Source organism: Embiotoca jacksoni, unplaced genomic scaffold (assembly GCF_022577435.1).
Source record: "Embiotoca jacksoni isolate LCO1_2020_lvr unplaced genomic scaffold, fEmbJac1.0.p SCAF_18, whole genome shotgun sequence".
Lineage (NCBI taxonomy): Eukaryota > Metazoa > Chordata > Actinopteri > Embiotocidae > Embiotoca > Embiotoca jacksoni.
The window spans coordinates 6,857,766-6,882,443 of record NW_027185318.1 but is presented as its reverse complement, the minus strand read 5'-3'; the positions used below and the strand labels follow the sequence as shown (position 1 = coordinate 6,882,443).

The 24,678-nt window shown below is 43.2% G+C and overlaps 1 protein-coding gene across 6 annotated transcripts in view; it reads left to right on the top strand.

Annotated features, from left to right (window-relative positions):
- Positions 1–21,411, top strand: part of qkia (QKI, KH domain containing, RNA binding a) — a 77,180-nt gene extending 55,769 nt beyond the window's left edge. The window contains exons 5-8 of one of the 6 annotated variants that reach the window (XM_069152435.1): positions 11,388–11,475; positions 12,950–13,249; positions 15,466–15,540; positions 16,810–21,411. In XM_069152435.1, coding sequence (XP_069008536.1) covers positions 11,388–11,475; positions 12,950–13,249; positions 15,466–15,540; positions 16,810–16,826 — 480 coding nt within the window. In that variant the 3' untranslated portion in view covers positions 16,827–21,411. The other 5 variants (XM_069152432.1, XM_069152434.1, XM_069152431.1 and 2 more) reach the window with 5 other exon arrangements.
- Positions 21,412–24,678: the final 3,267 nt, after the last annotated feature.

Here is a 24,678-nt window from a genome sequence, read left to right as displayed (position 1 = left end):
GTGGGTGATTGAGGGAATAGGCCATTCACTACTCTCTTCTATTACTGTATCTGCAGTGACCTGAAGTGCACCTCATCCTGTTCACAACATACAGTTATCTCCAGGCTCCTCAGTGGTTTTCAACTTCTCTTTTCGTAGTTGTAAATTGTAAATGTAGAATATATGTTTTTCATAGATTTTGTGGAGAAGATATCCTGTAAAAAAAAAATCTTCTGTTCCCTGTTTGGACCAAATTTGAATTGTGAAGTTGCACACATTCCTCCAGTCCAAGCTTTCTATTGTTGCTAGTGAGATTCTGTCTTCTGTGCCAAGTCCGTCCGCTCAGCTCAAACCTGACAAGAGGGACTTGGTCAGGTCTTGCCCCCAGAGGGTTCCTCCCCTGCCACCCCTCCCCTCCACATCTCCGTCTGGCCATCCCTCCTCCATCTCCGGCTCTGTGTCTCTCCTGAGGGGCAGACAGGTGGTTGTGAGCCTAAAGAAACAGAAGTCCCGTAGGGAACAACCTGCTTAATCCTGGCCACCTTCCCTGGTCTTTTTACTGGCCCCGCGACTGAAAGGCAGGCAGGCTTCTTGAACCAGTTTCAGTCCAGAGAGACCAGATCAGATAAAGCTGCTGGCCATTTAAATAAAGGCCAATTACTCTCGTAACTTTCACAATTTAAAGCTTCCCAACGAAGGAGAATAGATTATTGCGGCGCTTTTGTGTTCATGGGAGTAACCGTGTTCAACCGTGGCTGTTTCCAGACCTGCAGGTCCTTTCATCCAGATCAAGGGCAAAAAAACCACCACATTATTTATGTTTCAATTCATATTTACATCGATTTTTTTTTTTTTTTTTTTTTTTTTTTTTTTTTATAACAAACCAACTGTGCATAATGTCATATGAGCTAACTCACCCATGTGGTGCATCGTTGCATCATTAGAGCATCATCAGGATCCATGCGAGGAAAATAAAATTCGGCTGACAGAAGGACAGTCTCTAGTTGTTTACTTCTCATTCTTATATTTAGGGATTTCCTCTATTGGCATCAATAAATAACTTGGATTTTAGGCAACAAAATGATTGCATCAGGTAGACAGGACAAAAAAAAGTGTTTCTTTGCAGAAATATTTTGGGTTATTGGTGTGATAATACTTATTTTTTAATGAATTGACAAAATAGAGGAAACAGACAAATCATACAGTATTAACTAGAGATATACTGATATGGAGTTTCAGGGCAGATAATGATTTGCTCTAATTATCTGCTTTTTGTGGCCAATAAAAATATGATAACCAGAAATATTAGTCAAACAGATGAAAAAATATGAAGAGGAAATTCATTTTAGACCGATAAATGTATCTTTCCAACACAACATCCAGTATTTAGAGAGCAGCAAATTCAGCATTATTCGACGTAATTACCAGCTCGTATGTGGAAATATATAAAACATATTTCAATGTTCTCATTCATCAGCTTATAATATCAGCTACGGATATATAATGCACTCCTAGTCTTGGGTGTACATAATATGTCCATATGATTAATCAGGGTGCAATCCCACATTCACATGCTGATGTATGCCGTGTTGGTCATGGTCATCAAATGATTAACATTAACATTCACCCATACAGACAGATTATATGGTCACTTCCAGAACAGTTCCTGAACATCGGATAGTTTTAGTCCACATCTACGATCACAAAATGCTGCGGTTTGTCCCGTTGCACTCACTCTTCATTTGTGGTATGAAAACAGAGAGGGAACCGGAGCCTTCTTGGAGTGAAATGGAGACCGTGTTTTCGAACAGCCTTCACCCAGCTGTTTGGTCGACACATGGGTTGGATCGTCAGCTTTCTCCCCAGCCCAAACAAACCAGGCAAACACACCAGAGTTTGTTTTAACTGAACTGAAGAGGTTACGTGTGAAAGCACCCTCAGATAGATGGAATTTGTTGTGTGTGCATCAACCCGGAGGCATGCCTTACAGTCCGCCCGCTGTAGTGGTTTGTAATTCGGAAATGCGCATTTGCAGCCACGTGGTGACATCAGAACAAGGAACGTGGCTGTGTGACTTTGAATTCCTTTTTCCCTGCTGTTCCCCTCATCATCAGTCTGCTCAATGAGCCAGCCACAGGAAATGATGAAAATCCAGGGGCAGGGAGAAGATTCAGATTGCAATAACATTTGTGCTGAATGGCATGTTTCATCTCCTTCCCCACAAACCCTCCCTTGTTTTATCCCTCGCTCATCACCAACTCACTGGTGGGGACAATAGGGGAAGAAATAAAGAAGCTACTGTGATTCTTGCATGTGCACTTTCATACAGATTCTACAGAAATTCCTTGTAAAACAGAGTTGAATATATTCTTAATCCTTCAAATTGTTGGCAATGAATAATTTGTCAACAATTGATCACTGATATGAATCGGTTGAATGCGCGTGAAGAACACCGGTATTGTCTGTGATGGCCCTGAACCCGAACTCAGCCTCATGGCGTGATTAGCACTTTCTCTCTTACACACTCTCTTGACTTCCTCATTCTCTCGTTTCTACTTGAAACATCATCCTGTTGCTAATCCATCTCATTCATTTCTTCCCTCTAAAGGGAATTAGTCCCGTTTCTTCTCCTGTCTCATTCCTTTAGATTTTTTTTAATTTTTTTTTTTTAAGTCAGCCACGATATCCAGTGAAGGTGCATTCTGTGTACACAGGCCCTCTGCACCACTTACAAAATTGCCTTGCCCACTTGTACTGTCATTTTAATTTCAGTTCACACACACACACACACATGCACTTGAGTCCCTAACCACCCAGGGCCCTCACATCATTGTAAAATAACCTCCTTCCTAATCCACCTGGTTGTGTTTGGCTCCTCCAGGGTTGTTGTTTTTTTTCAAGTGTCCTAATACACTACACATGAGGAGAAGGCTGGTAACAAGGCAGGCTGATAGGCCTGGGCAGTTTTAATCTGCCCTGTTCCTCCAGTGGTGAGAAGAGGGACCCTGCAGGCCCCTGTCCAATCTCTCTGCCTCTCTTTGAAGGTCCCCTTAATCCCTTTACAGAGAGGCAAGGAAATGCAGAAGTGTGCATATGCCTGTGGGTCGATTGTAGGGGACTCAGTCTGGACTCTGCGTCTCCGAAGGCTTAATGCTGATCAAGACTTGTGCACATTGTGTCTCTGTCACTTTGTCTCTTTGTCTCTCACACACGGCACGTTCATACATTGTGTCCACCCACCGTAGCTTTTGAACTTCCTCGGGGAGGGCCATGCTTCAACATCTGTGAATTGGAGACACACACTCGAACACATTGTGCTTTCATCTCTGCTTCTCTAGCGACAGTGTGTCCCAGTGTTTAGGCAGGGAAATAGGATTGTGTAGAGCTCAGCGTTTAGAGAGCCCAAAGGCTGCCCATCAAATTCAGCTCCTACGGTCTGTGATGCCTCGCTTTGCCAGCCATCGCTCAAGTCATTTCAAACTCTGTTCTCTCAGTCCCACTTGCCAGCGCTGGACTGATGGCTCTCTTTGCCTCATCTGTGGTGTTGTGAGCATAGAGACTTTGCTTCTTCTTCTTCTTCTTCTTTTTTTTTTTTTTTATCTCACTTTTCACACCCTCTTGTTTGTTAGCAGTGATGTTCACTTACTCTATTGCTGACTGGTTGTCCCGTGGTGAAACTTGGGTTGGGTTGTCTTTTATTGTTGTTGTTCACAAAGCTTTGTTGAAATCCCAGTGTTTTTCTCTGGGCAGAGAAGGCACTCAGCATCTGTAACACTAACATACCAAATACAATGGAATATACTTTTCAGTAATGCATTGGAGGAACTGCATGGATGCCTCTTAGCTCTGCAAGTTAGTCAGTGGTCAGAATCATCAAAATAATCACTAATAGTTATTTCTTTGCAGTATAGAGAAGATCCAGTTTCGTGTGAATGAAGTGGACTCAGATCAGTTCCTAAGTCAGTCAGCCTTGTTGATGTTATTAATTAAGAGAAAATATGAAGGATATTAAAAGGCTTGTTGACTAAACTGAGACTTGAACCTTTGCAGAGATTGAAAATTTGAGTTTTGTCAAGTTGCACGGAGCCAGATAAACGAAGGACACCAAGGTGTCTCACAAATAGTTCCTGGTCTGCACATGTGCACATCCATCTAGGTTCCAGGTTGGAATCCACATCTTGCAGGAGGTACTTTTAGGAGAAAGCTCCAGTCATCAGCTCTGAGTCAGGATCTCTGAATCTGATGCAAATCCCCTTGCAGTATTTAAAGCCCCCAAATCATCCCTGGCCAAATCCCTTCAAGATATTCCCTGCTCGATTGGATGGCATTAAAGGATCGCAGCGACAGAACAATACGCCGTCTGGCAGTGTGGTGGAATGAGGGATCAAGGGACAGAAGGGGAGAGAGAGGAAAGTGGAAGGAGAAATGGAATAGACGTGGATAAATAAGGTAGAACTAAGGAGTGCAAATTGGGAATGTGGAAGTAGGCAGAGGAAAGAGAGGGCATTTTATTGTTAGGCAGGGAACAAATGATGATGATATACGGGTCAGGAGAAACGGACAGCTGTTTGTTGGGCTGTTCAACATGGTGGGACTGCATGATCCGACATGCTCTTAGCCTGCAACATCATCTGTTTGTCAAATCCAGTGCAGGCCAACAAGCTTTAATATCTAAATCGTCCTCTAAAATCTGTATATATATATTATTTATTTTTTTCGAGGTTATTTATATGAAGTTTAATCTGTTTTTAATGCTGTTTTGTTACATGGAATGCCATCCCAGTTTGTAAGGATAAACAAGATCACTCAGAATTTCTGCACAGCTCTTTCCCTTGTACTACTGGAAAAGCTTTCGATGGAAGAGGAAAACCAGATTTTCTTTTTCTTTCAGTTCCAGAGAGTGCAATAACCTGGTATGAAAAACACATTTTCACCCCCCCCCTCTCTTTTTCCCTCTCCTTTCTCCTGTTGGTGGCTCCGAGTCTCTGTATAGGTCTGTCAGCAGATAATAATGGGGCTAGCACAGAGCACCAGCACTGCCCACTTCACTCTTCTCCAGCACAATAAAAGGCTGTTATAAGCCCGATGGGTCCTGGAACCAGTGCCAGTTCCAGGGCTCCTACTGTCTCTGCCACCCATACCATGTCTCAGATAACCCCGGAGACGCTGTGGGAGTGAACCGAGAGCTAGCAATTAAATTAATACTTCTCTTCAACATATTGCCTTACGTACTGAGCACTCACCAGGGCTGCGAGAGCCAGCACTTTTCGTCTTGGGCCTCAGCACTTGTGAGCGTTGTTATGATGCAGAAAGAGAAGTATTAACAGAAGAGTTAGTTCCTGACTTTGTTATGTGCCACTTTCCACTGTTTCTCAGTAAGCTGTGGGATTGACAGTAATGGGGCGGAGCAGCCGTGATGTGTTTGTAATAATCTGACTGGAGTCAGGTTCACTTCTATGCTAATGAGCTAGTGTGTTGGTGGTTTAGCATGACTAATGGCGCCCATCGCTAACAGAGCTGTCTGGCAGCGAGGAAGGGAACACGAGAGTAAAGGAGAAATAAAGAGGCTTTACGGGAGTGTTGTGAAGGTATAAGACAGAGAGAGAGGAGAGTTGCAGGAGATTGCGTTGTTAGTCTTTGGGGAAAAGGAAAATACAGTTGAGGCCTGATTCCCTTGGCAGATATGTTCACAAAAGCTGAGGAGCGATGCAGAAGAAAGAGAATTGCCTTTGAAAGTGCAGCAGTGAATTTGAGAAGACGGATACAGCACTTACACCAGCACACTTTTCAAAAGAGAGAAAAGGAAAAATGTTAAATGTGTTTGTGTAGTGTTTTAAATCCCCCCCCTCTGGTTGATTGATACGTGGTCGTGTCGAAAGTGAAAAGGTTCAGTGTGTTCTTTTTTAAAGTGAAACGGTTCAGTGTGTTCTTTTTAAAGGGAAAAGGTTCCGTGTGTTTTTGTAAAGGGAAATAACACACTTGTGTGTTTTATACATGTATTATTTACAGAAAATGCTGTTTCTGTGTGTGAGTGGCATCTATTGATTTAACTTTTTGCCGGAGTAGTTGCTTGATTTGTGGTCTCGTCTAAAAACACGGGAATCAGGTTTGCTGCACATGTGTTTTCATGTTCTATCCCAATCCAGATTCCAAGTTTGCTTTAGTTGACTGCAATTGATGAAACTTTCTTGTCACTTATTTATTTAGTCGAGATGTTTTGAATTTTCACTACAAGTACTCATTCCTTCCTCGTCTCTAAACCCTCCGCTTTTGGAGAGTGTGGAATTGTTGATAAGTTGTCTTGGCACCGTGGCAAGAGTAATCATTTCCCTCCAGATGTTAGAGTTTGGGAAGGAACCAGAAGGGAGTGAACGGGGGTGGGGAGGGAACCAGCTGCCACCACTACCAGTTCCACCCCTGGACATGAAGTCATCTACTCCTCCCTCCCCAAGGCTCCGAATACTACCTCCTCCACTCCATCCTGCTGAATTCCTCCCCTCCCACCTCCCCCTCCTCTCTCATTCTGACTTCTGCACATACGGTCTCTCTCTCTGTATCCCAGGAGGCAGCCGGGTGCAGGCGGTGTTTACTGCTGAGGTAATTGGAGTAGTTTGGAGAGAGCCTGACCCCGGCCCCTCTAAGGCCCAAGATGTGTGTTGTGTGTGTGTGTTGTGTTGTGTGTACACTCGCGTGTGCATACGCCTGTTTGGGATGACTGGCAGTGAGGCCAGGGAAGGATAGCAGGCCTTAGCCAGTGTCAGCCCACTAGGGAGCAGACAAATTGGCTTTCACTACGCTGTCTGTCTTTTCTTGTCTCATATTCTCCAGCTATCCCTTTCTTCTTCCGGCATATCTCTCCATCTCTCCACCAACTCAAAAGGCAATCTTTCACGCTTTCTCTTGTACTTGCTCCGCAGCGCTTTTTTTCCCCTCCTCCTGGTACTCTTTTGTTCCACCTCTCTTTCTGTATCTGCTCATCATTTCATCTCTCTGAGCTGAGCTGTTAGCTGTGCTGAGCTGCATAGACGGTGACTCCTGCCAGATATGAGCAAAACCTCCCCCTCAGTTGCAGCCACAGACATGAGCAAATTCATCCGACCTCATCTCGGCGCCTGTTGTGTTTATCTGGGATTGAGATGGATAGGAAAGGGCCTGGAGTTGGGGTGGGCGGGGGATTGTGCGGCTGACAGTCACTCTTGTGTTGTTTACTGTCACCCAAACACAGATGCAGAATATGTGATTAAACAAAAGTTGTGTTGTCTGTAATATCTGGGATTAGCTGCAGTTTGTATTCAACTAACATACAGAGACCAGCTTTGATCAGAAGAGGCACAAAAGAGTGAAGCACGACAGTGATTTAGCATCCATCTCGTGACCTCATCGCAGGGTTGGCAGGTTGGCGCTGGGACACGGCTCACCTATTTTAGCTCATCACACTCCCTTCTCCTCCCTCCTCCTTTCCTCATCCCTCTGTCTTGCTTGTCCCTGATAGCTTTTACCGCTCTGCTGATTTCACAAATAGGCCTCATTGATTGAATCTGATTCTTGTGGATAGAGCAGCTTTATTGAGTGGCTTTTTCGCGGATGGACAGGAGTGTGTGTGTGTGTGTGTGTGTGTGTGTGTGTGTGTGTGTGTGTGTGTGTGTGTGTGTGTGTGTGTGTGTGTGTGTGTGTGTGTGTGTGTGTGTGTGTGTGTGTGTGTGTGTGTTCGGGATGATAACAGAAAACTTCCTTTCCTCATTCCTCTCATTCTGTGATTCATTCCTCTCCCTGGAATTCCAGCAGCCAGATCATTACAGACACACACACACACACACACACACACACACACACACACACACACACACACACACACACACACACACACCATGCTCTCACACACGGACCCAGTGATGTCTGATGTCTGAGTGAATGTTTTATTGTGGTTTGTGTAGGCTAACTGAGGAGTGTGTTAATTGTAATGACACCTCGAGCACGGCAGCATTAAAGTGTTAACTGCTCTCCCTTGCATTGTTCATCATTCATCTAAACTGTGCTTCCCTCGTAGGGCCAGAACACCGGCGGCTACATGGCTTGAGTGGATCTATATCCACTCCAGCAGTGTCACAAACATCAACATTAGTTTTTTTTTCTTCTTCTTTTGATCTCACAGCTCCTGTCTGCGGCCCTTTTGGTCCACGGTGCCTAATATTGCCACTAACACGTCCCAAATACCTGTAGAGTACTACCTCGAAAAGTAGGAAAATGTTGCAGGAGGGAATTTGTGTTTCGATGCAGGAAAATGAGCTCGTTTCAGATGTAAAACGGAAATGATCTGTCGGGGTTTGGGGGCTTTAGCTAACAAACTGCATTAGTGAGAAGATGGAGCTATATCAGCGGCTCTCCACTGAGGATACACACACACACACACACACACACACACACACACACACACACACACACACACACACACGCACACACATAGCAGCGCACACCTCATCCTAGCAGCAGCAGCATCTGTGCTCTTCCCCTCTCGCTGCCCTCTATTTTGTGTCTCTCTCCTCTCAACAGGCACTGTGCCACCTATGCAGAGTTGGATGGATGGTGGCACCCTCTCCCCCCCCGCGCCCATTTAACCCCCGCAACTCTGAAGATCCATCATTATACAACACACACACACGAACACACACACAAACACACACGGGCAGCTCCAATATTCCTATCCTCGCATGCATTTGTCCTGCTACCTGCTACCGAGGAACCCCCTTCACTCCTCCTCTCATTTAGTGTTACCTCTAATAACCCCCCGCGCCCCCACCCCCACCCCCCACCCAAATGTGCTCATTACTTTGTCTGATTTTAAAATGTTAGTCTGATATTGGGTGCTGCCAAAAAGACACCAAAGATCTGTGGTTCTTTGCATTTATATTGCCGGGATACGTCGCGCTCACGAGGGCTCTCTGCTCTTCATTTGAGAGGCAAGATTACCAGTTCGTTTGGATCATTGTTGGGAGGGAGGGAGTCTGTGTGTCGGGGAAAGCATGCGACAATAATTGATATTTGTTGAACAGCTCTCCAGACGGTGACAAAGATAAATGTTGGATTTATTTGCTGTCACAATAAACGTATTAAGCTTTGAAAGCATTACACGCACAGCCCCCGTCATGGTGGTTTGCATCTGGAGAAGTTATGTTCTCACTTTGTGATGTTTTGTTTTTTTCTCTCTCTCCTCATTTCTCCCATTTTGTTTTGTAAGTTACTTGGCCCTCCTCCAAAGAACTGCTGACATGTGTTTTTTGGAGAGACACACACACACACACACACACACACACGCGCACAAAAAGCAGGAAGGAAAAAGCAGTTGTTTGAATTTGTGAGAGTCGTGAGTCAATGTTAGCAGACCAGTTTTTGTCTTTGCTCTTCCTCGGTAGGAATAGAGGTGATGGTGTCTGATTGACTCGGGCTGAAGAGGCTCACGGGAAAATGGCAGAAATAGAGCAACAGTGAATTCAATACCGCTGGCACTCTTAGGTGTGATGGACAGCTATTTTTGGGCTTGTTCATTCATGTGTGCAATTGTTGACATGGAGATTGCAGCATCTAATTAGTAGTGATTTGGGCTCTCTGTTCGGGTTTATTGGGCCATGTTAGCCATGTTAGCCATTGACCTGGGCCATGTTCCGTTAGTGTTGATGCTGCATGTCAAGTGGCCTTTTCCTCTGCCTCAAGGCCTATCGTGAGGGAACAAAATGAGGCTTGGCTTCTATTTAACAGCAAATAGCATTTATGCGCATGTTTGTGCAATTTATTTTTTTATTATTTAAAAAAAAAAAAAGTGCTTTTGAATTATTGTTATTCTTAAAGAAAATAACTTTTTATAACTTCTGTTTGGTTTTTGAATATCATTTCTACTCTGTTTGACACTTTGTCAAACTTTTTGACTATAAAAAAAAAACAACCTGTAAATCATGTATGTTGCATCACAACAGTTTGTATTTACGAGCTTTTGATCGGTTTTTACAGGGTAAAGTGTTAGTCTGGAAAAATTGGGTCTCATTTTAGAGCTTTAAGATTTGACCATTAAAAGAAAAGAGAGACGGCAGCGAAGGAGAGAGAGGATTTCCTTGTTTCATTAATTGGCAGCTCTGTGCTCCACTAAACACACACACACACACACACACACACACACACACACACACACACACACACACACACACACACACACACACACACACACACACACACACACACACACACACACACACACACACGAATACTGTGACTGCTCTGAAGCCACTGCCTTATATTTAGTCATGGGAGACCAGCCTCTGTCACTTTTTCTCTTGCTTAACCTCGCTCTTTCTCTTCCTCTTTCTGTGCCTGTGTTGAAGAGGAGTCTCAGGGGAGGGCTTAACTCTGAGCCCTCGTTCTTTTTTCTCTTTTTTTTTTCCTCCCCTTTCTTTCTCCCTCCCCTTCCACGTCTTTTCTTTCCTTATCGTCCTCTGAATGGAGCTGCAGACTGTTGTTGAACTGTGAATTAGTCCAGGAGACAGACTCTGCACATAGATAGAATAGAGAAACGGAGGAGGCTCAGGATATCTGCCTTCCTGCTTTTATTACCGTCTCCACTAACAAACAGACTGCTTTGCCCGACTCGGTGTGCGCTGGATATGCTTACACGCAGTGAACGAACACGCGTCACAACTTATAGCAGCAAAAGGCGTGAAATCACGAGTTCACGTCGGGTTGATCTGAGGTCAGCAAAGCTTCACATGCTCGTATTTGCGCTCGGTGTGGAGAATAGCTCGCACAAGGCCCTGCTTAAATTATGATTTACAACCTGGAAAATCACTGGGGCTTTTGTGTTGTCATGGTTATTGAGTGTTCGGCAGCTTGAAGGGAAATGGAGGTGGGGTGCCGAAAGGAGAGAGGGGAGGCATGGATGGGTGCGAGTGGGAGGAGGGGTGCTATCTTAATTGCTTTCCGTGAATAATTTCAGTCCCTTAATTTGGCGATAATGACAGTGGCTGCTGCTTTTGTATTTATTTATCCAAACATTAATTGACAGGACTGACATTAGCCAGGGCGGTTATTGCGCATTTGATTGCGCACAAGGGAGCAAAGAAAATTACAGTAATTATCATTCTGATATGGATTATGAATATGCATTCCCACACTTAATGTCTTTGTCAGCATTTTAGCAACAACAAGGCACTCTGCCATGACAACTGCACTTTAGCTTATCTCCATCTCTTGTTTCCGTAAAACCAATCCGACCAGTGCTCGTGGAGAACAGATGACACGTCGTGTCCAAATGATTCAGCTGCCCCGCGGTGGCATTTTAACACTCAGCCACGCGGTTAGGTGAAATGGATGTCTTGTGGATTGTTTTTAGTTGGCCTGCGTATTAAAATGTCTGTTTTTCACAGGCGGAGGGAGAAGACAACTTGAAGAAGATGCAACTGATGGAGTTGGCTATTCTCAATGGGACATACAGAGACAACAACATCAAAACACGTAAGTGAGCTGCGAGGAAAACACTCACACACCCGCAATTCACGCAATCCATTTATTTTGCACCCTACGTAACTAATCTTTCCACTGCATAGACCACACCTCACTATATCAGAAAAATATAATCTTTTGTTCAAATATTTCTCATTAACTAACAATGTTTACCTCCATTAAATTAAGGTGTAGACAGATCTCCTGTGTACATACCATCATATTATCTCTGACCACTCGCAGACCTCTTTTTCAAGCTCTCCAAACAATTGAGTTTGTCCTCCAACCATGAGTAGGACTACTTCTATTACGTTCTTCTCCATATTTCTCTCCTCCTCGACCATTCTTCCCTCCATCCATCCGTCCATCCTTTCCCCTGCAATCCAGATGCAGTCGCTCTGTAGCCCTTGCTTTTGGCAGACTTCAAACTTTCCGCACATTGCCGTATACCACCTGCCCTGCATGTCAGTCACTGGATCACACATACGCAGTGTTTGTTCTGTAATCACCAAATTATATTTCTAAATGGAATAATATATCATATCCAGCCCAAACATTTTACTCATCTAGCACCTCAGGCCAGATCTTGTGCATGTACTCTCTGGATTATGTTCTGAATCATCCTTCAAAATTTCATTTTAAACATGATCCTAAACATTGAGCACACCTGGGCTCAAATTTATGAAATGAACGTTTTAAGTGTTGAACCTTTCCTTCTTAAACATCTGTTCCAATGGTGGCCATGATGAAGTAGCCCACCACTTAACCACAGTTAGAATAGCACTTGATTTAGTTGAGCTGCCTTTGGGAAAGCTTGTGTGGCACGGCTCATAGCACTTTCGAATGTCACCTTGAAAAATTATGTTTGTATGTTCATTGGTCATCCAACTTAAATTGAGTGCTGACTGCATAGAGGACCGACATTTCATTACATTAATAATAACTTTGAATGTGATCCCACAACGAGCTTCATATCAAGTTCAAAATTCTTCTTTTGTTTTCTTTTCTGAAAACGGCCTCCTCCTCTATATGTAGTCAACGGCTCCATTTTCGTTGGCATGCGTGTCATTTATTTCACCTATGCCATTTCCAGTAGATCAATGCACAGCTGCTCTGGTGATTGTGATGCTTCATATGCATTGGGATGACAGTATTTTGTGGTTCTTGTGCTTTGGTGTGAGGGGTAATTTTTATTTTGTTTGGCTGTGTTGACTTTTCCTTTTTTTTTGCAACAGATTGTCGCTTTTGTGGTTCACCACCATGATCATTTGCATGGACTAATTTTCCCTTTTGCTCCTCTCCTCCCTCTCTCTCTCTCTCTCTCTCTCTCCCTCTCTCTCTCTCTCTGCTACTTCCCATCCCCCCTCTGTTTCCTCCTTTTGTATTTTCACTGTTCATCTGTGATAATGATCAACCACGCTACACTTTATCTCTTGTCCCCTTTCTTTCTTTCTACTCCTGTCCTTTGCTCTCTTGCTTATGGCAGCCACCCTTGCGTTCTCTCTTGCAGCGGCGGCAGCAGCCGCTCAGGGCCCCCGCCTCATATCGGCCTCCACAGGTCAGGTGTTGCCTCCCCAGGCACTCCGGCCCCCAACGCCAGGTGGGGCTCCCATCATGAACCTCATCCGGCCCACTCAGATGGCTGCCATGCTGCCCAATGGCACCCCCACCCTGGTGCCTCCCACACCGGATGGCGGGCTTATCTACACCACCCCTTATGACTACCCGTACGCCTTGGCACCTACCTCCCTGCTGGAGTACCCCATCGAGCACAGTGGGGTTCTAGGTAAGAGAGCCTGGGGAAGCATGGGTGCAGCAGGTACAACGATCAACTTTAGCCAGCCTGGACAGGAGGGCAGCTTGTTTTACCCCGGAGTGGGGATGCTGGACGCAGCTTCCATGAGCCACAGTCAGGACTTGTTGAAAGGTAAATATGTCGTGTCCACCTGAGGCTCAAAACCGATAAACTCACATGGTGGATGTGCTGGTGAAGGTGTTGGTGATGGGGATGAATAGCGATGTGGCTCATATGGACACTATGTTCAAATGGCAAAGGGGGACTAACATTACCTTGTGAGGGCTAGGCTATTGGACGTGTCTCTTTATAATTTAGACTAAAGTTATTTCACTGTTTTAGTTCCACGCTGGCCAAACAGTAGAGCTCTCAGGTTTACATTGCCTCTTTTCTGCAAGGTTTATATAGGAGGACATGTCTCGATGTGAGATGAGGCACACTGACAGAAACACACTCACATACACGCAGCCTCCTGCTCTCCAACCCTTTCATGCACTGGCCTGGAGGCATATTCAGTCTGGCGGCAGATCCCCTCGGATTTCTGCAGCTTTTGAAATCATTTCTCTGCGCTGTTCTCTGCAGGCAGGCCTTGATGCCTGTAGATAGTCCCTCTCTCACTCCCACTGGGGATGTTCATTAAATTCCTCCAGTCTTTCCTTTTTTCTCCTCCCTCCCTTCTCTCCATTGTCTTAGCTTCACCCCTCTTGAACTGGAGCCATGTGCTAATACCTGACGCGCCCCTTAGTTTCTGTGTCAGGAGGACAGCTCAATACGAGGGTCCATATATTATATTCATTCTCAATGGTGCTGTAAGCTCACCACATCTGCTACCAAAGAGAATAGTCCAATATGTACACCATATTGAAGGTGTAGTTAACACATGTCAATGTGTTTCCCATGTTAAAACAGAAGAGGCCTTTGTCTGATGTTCTGCAGCTTTAATTTGACACAGTTCTCCTCTAATGTCGTCCCCGGCATCTTTTTTTTTTGTGTCTCACAGCAGACACGAGTGTGATTTTAGCTGACCTGTGTATTTGAGCTGCCTCTGGGAGTCATGTGTAGAACAGACAGGGGCAGCTGACTGGCTTTTCTCTCTTTAACTTGCAGGGTTACACCAGCTTAGTGCATTTTATTTACTCACACTATCGATCGGTGCCTTCAGCAACACGGGGCCCTGTGGAACACACTCACTCTCATACTCTCACACACTCACCTGCCTGCACTACTGTATCTAGCCGCCAAGGGCTTCTCTTGAGAAGAAGGAAATATCAGGCCATCTGCTATTTCAGAGTAGTCGTCATCGGCCAAAACTCACTCTTGACGATGCCAGAACAAAATCCGTGTTGAATTTTATAAATTACTTCACATGTCCCTGCTTCCTCTGGGAAAGCTTAATTTATTTTTCCTAATTCCTGCACGCATCACATTTTTGTAATACTTGAACACACTGTGACACAAAAACAGTTTGTGTACACACACACACACACACACACACACACACACACACACACACACACACACACACACACACACACACACACACACACACACACACGAGGCAGTGTCATGCACTGCACTAGGAAGAAATCAGTCATGACAAATATAGAAAAATGACAGCCTCTGCCACCAGTGAGCAGATTGACCTGGAGAGAAGTGGTGAAAGAGGGAAAGAGAAAATGAAGGGGAGAGGGAGAGGCAGGTGTCGTCTGGCACTATTCAATTACCATCAGAGCTGTATTGGATTTCCCCACCTTTCAAAATAAAGAGACAAATTTCTCTCAGTTCCCCTCTGGGTCCCACAGGAAGAATCACATTATTTTTCTAGACAGCCCTGGAGCCTCTAGCCTTTACCTGCCCCCCCCCTTTTCAAAGAGTCTCCCATATAACTCTGAGCACTGTGGAATTTTAGTACTTAAGTTATGCATTTTTAAATACCAATTAAATCTCCAAAAAGGTGTATTATTTTTTTCTACTGCATTTTTCTACATGTAAAAAAAAAAAAAAAAAAAAAAATAGACAAAAGATATGTGTGGTGTGTATACAGTATGTACTATAATCTGTATTATGTTATTCTGTGTATTATTGTATTATCCAAGCATTATAAATGATAATGGTTAAAAATGTGAATGTTATTACTGTAAAAGATGACTGTTTTTCCCCTCTTCAAAGTGAACGGTTTCTAACCTTGTGGACCTGTTACAATCTAGGTGCAATGGCTACTAAAGTGAGACGGCATGACACGCGGGTCCATCCTTACCAAAGGATTGTGACCGCTGACAGAGGTCAGTTTAGTCTCCTAGCTACACTTTGCTATTGACTGATGCATTTCTATGAATATTATGCCTATTATGCCTCAATGCCTTAGTTGGGAATTTGTACATTGTCTGTATTTAATTTTTTTTGTTTTCCTTCCCCCTCCCCCCCCAAAACCCACCACCTTTCCTACCCCATACATCCACACGCCAGCTAAATGGTTGTTTGTGGTATGCACATTTTGTTTACATTTAGTACTTAACATATACGGTATGTGTAGACTGTGTATATGTCAAAGCTCAGGCAAAAGTGATCTTAAGAGTTTTCGGTTCATGCAGCTGTGAAGGAAGGACAGGTAGTACTTTGCAGACAGTGTCGAAGGTGTATAATGACATTCCTCTGATGTGAGATTAGAGCCTAAAATGGGGCAGGCTTGTTCCCATACATGATTTATCTCCTCGCCTCATAAGGAGCAAAGAAAAAGGAGAAGCCTTTCTATACTGTATCTGAGAGACATAGCAGGCAGAAGACAAGTAGCCATGCTGCTACCAGGCACCATTTCACCTTGAAATTAAAATTTATTTGGGAATTTTTATTTTTCTATTGAAGGTAGACACGCACAGACATAAGCTAAGGTAGCTTGCATTCTCTCCAGTGTATTGCAAATATATTGAAATAAAGCTAAAAGACATTTTTAATATTTCAGTTGTACATGAGGTACTGTCATTTTATATTTGAGCATTTTATATCAAATGTATTTATGGTTTTGTGTATATTTATATTATATAAAAATATACTGCTAAATAAAGAGAAAGAATCGGAAAGCATCGATTCATCTATTCATTGCACATTTAACACTAGTCAGTTATCCTTCACATAACATTAGTTATTGCTATTAAGTCTCCTTACAACTAATCACACTGTTTGTAACTTGCACTCCAACTTGAAAGACACTAAAACACTAGATTTTTGTTTGTCTGTTCGACCTCTCTGCTTCTGTTTTGATTTTATTTTGGGGTTTTGGGGGCAATGTGCGCTTAAATTACACCACCAGGCTACCTGATGCCGGGTGGGGCTTAGCTGTTGGGATCATGACGTGACAACGTCATGATTATATCGAGATTAGCTGGGTTCATATTATACTGGCAGGGGGATTAGGAGCGGGGAGGGGGGGGCAACATAAGAGATTGCATTCATTTTATTGTTAAAATGATGTCATTTCAGTCTCTTCTTGCTGACACTAATATCCTTTCTATCTTTTTTTTCTGTTTGTTTTGTTTTTGTTTCTAACCACCTAGCCGCCACCGGCAACTAACACATGACCTTCTGACCTCTGAACTCTTCACCCAATGACGAGCCGCCCCAAGCCTGCCTGCTGATCAGTTAACTGGTAATTGCCTTTTGCTAGCCTCTCGGACGCAAGTGAGAGAGAGAGAGAGAGAGAGAGAGAGGCGCCTGCCCGTACAGTTACCCTAACACGTTCTGACAACAACAACAAACAAACAAAAAATAGAAACCAACGCAGAATCTTCACACAAACACAACAAAAACCCCAAAAAGTTGTGGATTATTCATTTTTTTCCCCTCTGTTCATTGAGTTCAATTCCCATTCTTTCTCTTTCTTTTTCTTCATGAATCATACACTGGGTGGATGTGGTATTACTCATGAATCTGCACTGAATTATATAGCAATAAAAAAAAAAATTACAAAATTAAAAAAAAAAAAAACACCCCACCCCACCCCGCCCGCCCACCCTCCATTTTAAACGCTCTGATTTGGTGACCTCACTCATGTGACTCAAAGTTCAATATCCATTTGACGCAAACCCTCTGGTTTTTAGAGCGACGACGCAATCCTCCTCAAACATCCCCCCCGCCCAAACCCACCCCACCTAAAATAAATACACAGACTTAGGAGCACCTCACTGCTCCCCCCCCCCCTCCCCGTTCAACACCCACCTGCTCGGAGAGAAAAAGAAATAGAAGGAAAGAGAACATACACTCACATTAACTTGTTTAATTTCTGTCATTTTCACATGTAGTTTGGTTGTTGAGCTCTAAGATGTAATTTTGAGCTGACACATTCTGGGTGTGGCCCTCTAAAAAGCTTTCTGTCTGTTTTTTAAAAAGCATGGCTGAAATGATTGCAAACGGAGCTTTTCATGATTTTGTGTTTTTTCTTCTGTCTTTTTTTTTTTTTTTTTTTTTTTTTTTTTTTTTTTTTTTTTTTTTATGCTTTTCTTTTGAGTCATTTTCTCCACTTGGTTTTGGTTTTTCTGTTGTTCATATTTGACTAATTAGTTTTGCTTAAATAGACTAGCCCAAATAAAGCAGGTGGTTATCTCTGGACAACAAAACGCGATCTAATGTTTGAAGTAGGCTGCAGAAACTTAAAGAAGTTATGAAGGGCAAGATGGGAAGGGCACTATTTGGGCTGATGGGTCTGTGTGTGTGTGTGTGTGTGTGTGTTTTTTTTTTTTTTTTTTAATCAATACTACAATGAAAGTAGGGTGTGCTGAGGCTTCGGGGACATTGGAGCAGTGCTTATGAGGTACTGGCCATTGCTACGCCCCCATCCACACTACATCCACTATACAGTGCCTGATGTATTTAGAAAAAATATCTTAATGAGTTTAGCTGAGCTGTGATCACAAAGACAAAAAAAAAAAAAAAAAAAAGTATTAAGTGTGCATATTTAGCCAAAGGGTTTTCCAGTGAATTATATATCTGCAATTATGCATCTGTCTCACAGAGGGCTCTTTGTGATTTTAGAGATAGGAAGGGTGTGACAAACAAAAACTTTTTTTAAATTTTTTTTTTTTTGGTGCCAGCCTTCACCTGGAACAGACAGACAGCCAGTCAGATGATTTTTTTTTTATTTTATTTTTTAACACCCATTTCTGCTATATTTGTTCAGAGGTGAACACAGGCAATTAACACTAAATCGACATGTTACTCAGTGCTAGGCGGAAGGGCACTTTGAAGTTCTGTACATAAATTGCTTTTCTCATGATACCCGTTTCATCAGCCACATTGCCAAACAAGTGTTAATTTCTTCATTTCTCATCGTGTCGTCTCAACATTTGGCCAATTGTTGTTTTTATTTTTTAGTGCAACATTTTACATGAGATGGGGAAACGAGGTCGGCATAATCTGAGCCTTCCCTCCGTATTCTAAACTTTTTAAAACATTTGTTTTACTGACGAGACTTATTTTGAACACACGCCAAACCATCCAAAAGCGCATCCACAATGTGTCACGCCTCCCTGTGATGGTAGTCTAGCTTCTGAGCCCACAACCTTTTGTTCAACTCTCTCAAGAAAAAAAAAAAAAAAAATAGGATGTGAAAGCCATGCCTGCCTGTTCAAATTGCTTTATACATACGTCTTATATATATATATATAAATATATATATATAAATATATAAAAAATGTAGATATGTCATTGCATATACAAATACAGAAGAGAACAAAACACGGATAATTTTACAGGGTGCTGGAGATGAGAAGAAAAAAAAATTTGAAATTCTATTTTTGGCAATTTTAGCTTTTGATACTTTACTTGCAGTTACAAAATCCGAAAAAAATACAATAAAAAAAAAAAAAAGAAGAAGAAGTTTGAAACAGTATAGGAGAAAACAGAAGAAAAAACAAAAACCCCCCGTGTGGGTGAGGATAAAGTGCTGTTACCTTGAATATAATTGGAAAGGAAGAGGAAGACCAAAACAGTCATAAGTATCCCTTGGAAAGTTAGCAAGGATCAGAGTGAGACAGACGCCTGGAGAGTTCAAAAGGATCAAATCAAAGTGCCTTATTAACAGTGGTTTCTGTTTTCTAGTATTCCAGTTGTGTTCAATAATATCCAGCACCCACCGAGATGGCGCAGAGAGGAACGGCTAGTGTTACACAGCTCTGAATAGTCGAGCAGGGTAGCTCCCACCGTATCGTGGCGTTACCGAAGTTATTCTATGCAAAAAGAATAGCAGTCGTTTTGACCAGCTAAAAATATGTGCCATGGTTTTGTCTTCCTGAAATGATTTTTTTTTTTTTTTTTATTCTGTTCTTTTCCTTTTCCTCGATGGCCCTTTACTCTGCTGTATGAGCAGGTTTTGTTCTCCTTTTTTTTTAATTTAGATTTTAAAATGATCTCGTGAAATATTGTCTTGGGGTTTTTTGTTTTTTTTGGTGACTGTGACTGACTTCGTAGAACAAATTGAACTGCCAACGAGCGACCCGGTGGTCCGCCAGAAACGCGTTCGGATCGCGAGCCGAGGAAAACGCATAACGTCCGAGGGAATGGAAAGGAAAGTGGGCTCGTCCCCGTTGGCGTCAGCATGCCTCGTTTGTTTCAACAGCTGCAAACGGAGACGTGAAGGCGGCTGAACTCGCTCGAGGTTCTTGGAAAACGTTGCACCTTTCGCGCCCCCGCCCTCCCCGAAAGGCTTCTTCCTTTCTGACTGACTGGTGGGGATTCCCGGGTCTTTAAAACCTCTCGGCTCGGTTGTTGACACTTTTGAGTCGGCGAGCTCGCGCGCGACTCGCTTGGCTGTCGGGTGTGTCGTCGGTGTCCCGAGTTGCGGTTGGAATGGGGGCTGAGATGCCTGTGGGGGGGGGGGGGGGGGGGGGGGGGGGGGGGGGGGGGTGTGTCTCAGGACAGCGGTCTGAATGGACTTGGACCGCTGTCCTGAGTGGCTGACGGATGGTGTGGTAGACCACCGCGTGCGTTTTAAAGAGATCCGGTCGATCACCGACTCTCGATGCGTTGATGACCCCCACCCCCTCCCCACAACAGGTTAAGAGCCTCGGACCCCGACCCGACCCAACCCCCCCCCCCCCCCCCAGCGGTCAGTCAGAACCGAACAAACCTTTCGCTTAAGAGGCGTAAAGTCTCCGAAAACCTCAAACCAGTCCAGCTTCCTTCAGATAAAACACTTAGAAATACCACGACTTGGATGACCGAGGATCTTCACAGCAAACTGAAAGCATCCGGTCCAACGTCTCTGATGTCATTTTGACAACCCACTATCAATACAATCCTGAGAAACAAACAAGCAACTCCGGTTTCACAGCCAAATAGTTTTCGGTTATTGAAACAACTGACAGTTTATTGCTGGAAGGTGAAAACGGCTCATAAGATTAAAGTGAGGAATTCTTAGATCCAATATTACCCTCGGCAGTTTGTTTTTCTATTCATAGCTCTTTCATCATGCTGTTACACCGAAAGGTCAATGAAATTTTCTTTTTCAGTGTTATTATTTTAAATTGAAATGCAATATTAAAGTGGAGCAAGAGATGGCTATTCAGCATATGACAGTATTAAGAAAATTCCCTCTGCAATGTTACAACATGCTGTGTCATTGTGAAAGGCTGGATAAGTCCATCAGGTGAAAGGTTGACTCTATACCTACCGTATTCTCTCTGGCCTGCCTACTACATGTATGATAATGTAATTAACAGCCATTGTTACAGGTTTATAATGTATTTTTCTAATCTCATTTTATATGTATATTAATCATGTTTCTGAGTGCTTTTATTTTATTTTTTTTAAAATAATGAAATCCACTGCTACTTCTCTCCCCCCCCCCTCCCTCCTCCCCCTAAACGGCCCCTCTCTTCCTCCCCCGTCTCTTTTACATCTTGAAAACTGTCTCTTGTGGGGAGTGTTGCCTTTTTTTATTTTTTTTTTTTATTTTTTTTTTTTTTTTCCCCCCCCCTGTTATATTTTGTTTTGTTTTTCTTGCCAATTCCCAGCTTGTTTAACTCATTAGCGACTTTATTAGTTTTCTTGTCATAAGTATTTTTACATGCTTGCATTTAGTTTTCATGGTGTATGCTGTTATTTTTCTTATTAACCTCTTGGCATTTATTTTAATAAAACATTCTTAGTAAGAATTTTACTAACTTGCTGATATTTTGTCTTGTGTTTTTAACCATTTCATGAATGTATTACTCTTGGTCTGGTTCACGGACTAACACCATTAAAACCAGTGTCTGGCCACCACTTCCACTGACAACGCGCGGCGCACACACACACACACACACGCTCGCGCACACGCACACACACACACAACCTAACTGGAAAGTGCACGAGTTGATAAGCGTCCCTCACTCCCGCTCACGCGCTCTCACCTCTGTGCTGGAGAAATCTGCTGACACTCTCCCGCTCCGTTCCCACACTGCTGCTGTGTCTCGTCGTCGTCGTCGTCTTCTCTCTGTCTTCCGGAGACAACTCTTTCGTTAGTCGTCCTTGTCCTTCTTGTGTCACTGACCCCCCCCCCCCCTCCCCCCCGCCCCCTCCTTCCCGAGACGGACGGAGGAGGAGGAGGTGGGGGGGGGGGGGGGGGGGCGCGCATAAGCTGCACGTTTTTGCTTGAGGTCGCTGGTTAACTTCTGGGTCAGCTGTCCTCTCTGGAACGAGGCACTAATTTATTTATTATTATTATTTTGTTTTTTGTTTTTTTAAAGGCCGATTTATTTTGTCTTCGCACACACGGGTGACTCGAACTCGTAAACAACCCTAACCCCTAAAGATAAAAAAAAAAATAAAAAACATCCCCTCTCTCTCTCCCCCCCCCCCCCCCCCCCCCCTCCTCCTTTCTCTTAACCATTAGTTAGTGCAGGACTAATCACGATCTGTGCCGAAATACTGCATATTAGTCATCTCAAAAGGATTAAATTGACTGTGAATGTGCAGAGCAGAACATCTCATCACCACGCATTTATAGATGTAGGGAGTTATTTACATCGGACACTCGGGGGCAGATTTACAGATGACAGTCGCGTGAACGTCTAAAGCTGTCCTTTTATTTTTTTTTTTTTTATTGTGTTAATCGTCGCGTCCGCCGCTCGTCACGGCTGGATAGCAGCATTACAGTTATCACCGGCTGTTGTCTGTTTGGCGAACACTTCTCCCCCCCATTCAGCTTATTGATATAACGGCTAATACCGGGCCGTTTGGGAGCGTCCGTTAATGCTTAGACACACACCAGTACGCCACGCCAATGTGAAGTGCTTTGGGATCAAAACAACCTTACAGTTTCTTCCAGTGTAAAATGCTGATACGGCTTTTCAGCGAGCCAGCATTGTATTTTTGTGTGTTTTTTTTTTTCTCCTTCTTCTTCTTCTTCTTCGTCTGAAACACTGCCAGCGAGTGCCGCTCGTCCTCCTGCCGTCAGCGCACTCGTCCCTGGGTTCATTCAGCTTTTTTTTTTGTTGTTGTTTTGTTTCCCCTCTATTCAGCTTTCTTCCTCCTCCACTAATTCGCGGCATTGACACCGACACACGAGCAAAAGATTAAACTTCATTAATCCCGATTTATGACTTTAACCCGCCGAGCGGCGCCTTCCGCATTTATTTACTCTCCTCCTTTTGTAAAAAAAAAAAAAAAACAACAACAACAAATCTGCACAACAAAAACAACTTCAGCTGTTGCAACTCTCTTCATGTTCTCGGCAAGTAGAGAACAAAGATGGAGTGTCTGAGTGTCGAGCTTAACCCTTCTCTACTGCCTGAATTTAACACCGCGTCTTTGATCTGAAAACAGGTGCGTTCGCCTTAAACACCTCCTTGTACACCAGCAAGCAGAAGCAGAGATCGAATTAGTTGCAGCCTTTTTTTTTTTTTTTATTTATTTATTTTTTTATTTTATTTATTTATTTTTTTACTTTGCGCGTTTTGTGTCGTCAATGACGGGGTTTTTTTTTTTATTTTATTTTTTAAATTTATGAATCTAGATTGGCCCCTTGGTGCCGTTATGAGCTAAACGTCCGTCCTTTTAGCCGTCGATGTATCGAGCGCTGTCACAAGTTGGCCTTTTCCACGTCCGAGAGGTTTTCTGCAGGTCGTTTCAAAATGAAACCCGAGCTGATGAAAAAGACCAGCGAGTAATTTTCCGAAGCACAACGTACTACAAACACTGCCAAAAAAAACAACAACAAAAAAAAAACATCGCAGCTGCGACTTAACAAGTGCCTTTTTTTTTTTTTTTCTTTCTGCGATTGGGAAATTATATATTTTTGTACTTTTATCAGTCAAGTGCCGATTTTCTGTCTCCCTTCATCTCGCCAAAAGCTTTTTTGTTGTTGTTGTTGTTGTTGAGCACAAAAAAAAAAAAAATAAACCTAAATGGTCAAAGCCTTTTTTTTTTTTTTTTCCTCCCCCCCCCCAGCAAAATGTACATACTCGGGGAAAGTTTGTGTTTAGTCACAGGCGTTTCCCACCATTAAACTCTGGCTTAATGGGTCCTGTTTTTGGATTTGACCCACCGAGAAGTTTCTCTCTAACTGGACCGCGGTACGCAGCTCGACCGGCTGTTTGCATACTGCTGCCGCCTCTTGGCAGAGTTCTCGGTTGCCTCTCCAAATCTGCTCGCAGGGCATTCAGTGTATTTATCTACTAACTACCTTCTCACCTGTCAATCTCTTTTATTCCCCCCCTCCTTCTGTTTAACAAACATTCCTCCAATGAGTTAAACGGCAGGTTATAACCAAGCAGTGTTGGTCTCAGCGATGTAGCACTCAGGTGGTTAAAGGGCAAATGCTACAAAAATATGAAAGAGAAAATTTTAGCCCCACTGGATTTTGCTGTTTGATTTTAGTGTTTATTTTTTGCCGCCTTCTTTTTTTTTTGACTGATATTTTTGCATTTAAAAGTAGATTTTTTTTTTTTTTTTCATAAAATTATACTAGTATGATATATATATATATATATACTGTAAGTTCCTCGTCCACACAGTGGTGCACTAATATCTTGAGATTTTTTTTTTTGTGGAGTTGTAAGTTTTTATGTGAAGTAGTCTTTTGTTTTGTTTTGTGTTCCCTTGTTTTTTTTTTTATAGAGGGTTAAGACTGAGAATTTTGAATAGGGTGTAAAACATGTAATGCCAGTTTTTGTTGCTCACACCAAAAAAAAAAAGAAAAGAAAAGGAAAAAAAAAAAGGAAAACAAAATGTCATGTGTGCAATAAAGAACCATATTTACAAGCTTCCCTCTGACTGCTCTACCTGGACTGGTCCTTTGCCTCCGCACTCTTTTATCGGTGACATCGTTCCTTCGGATTTGCTGCGACTTCGGGGAGTTCAAAGGTAGGTGCGCCGGCGTTCGCGGGGGGGGGGGGGGAATAAAATGCGAAAGCTCAACGCTTGGGAGAAATACTTTTTTTTTTTAACGC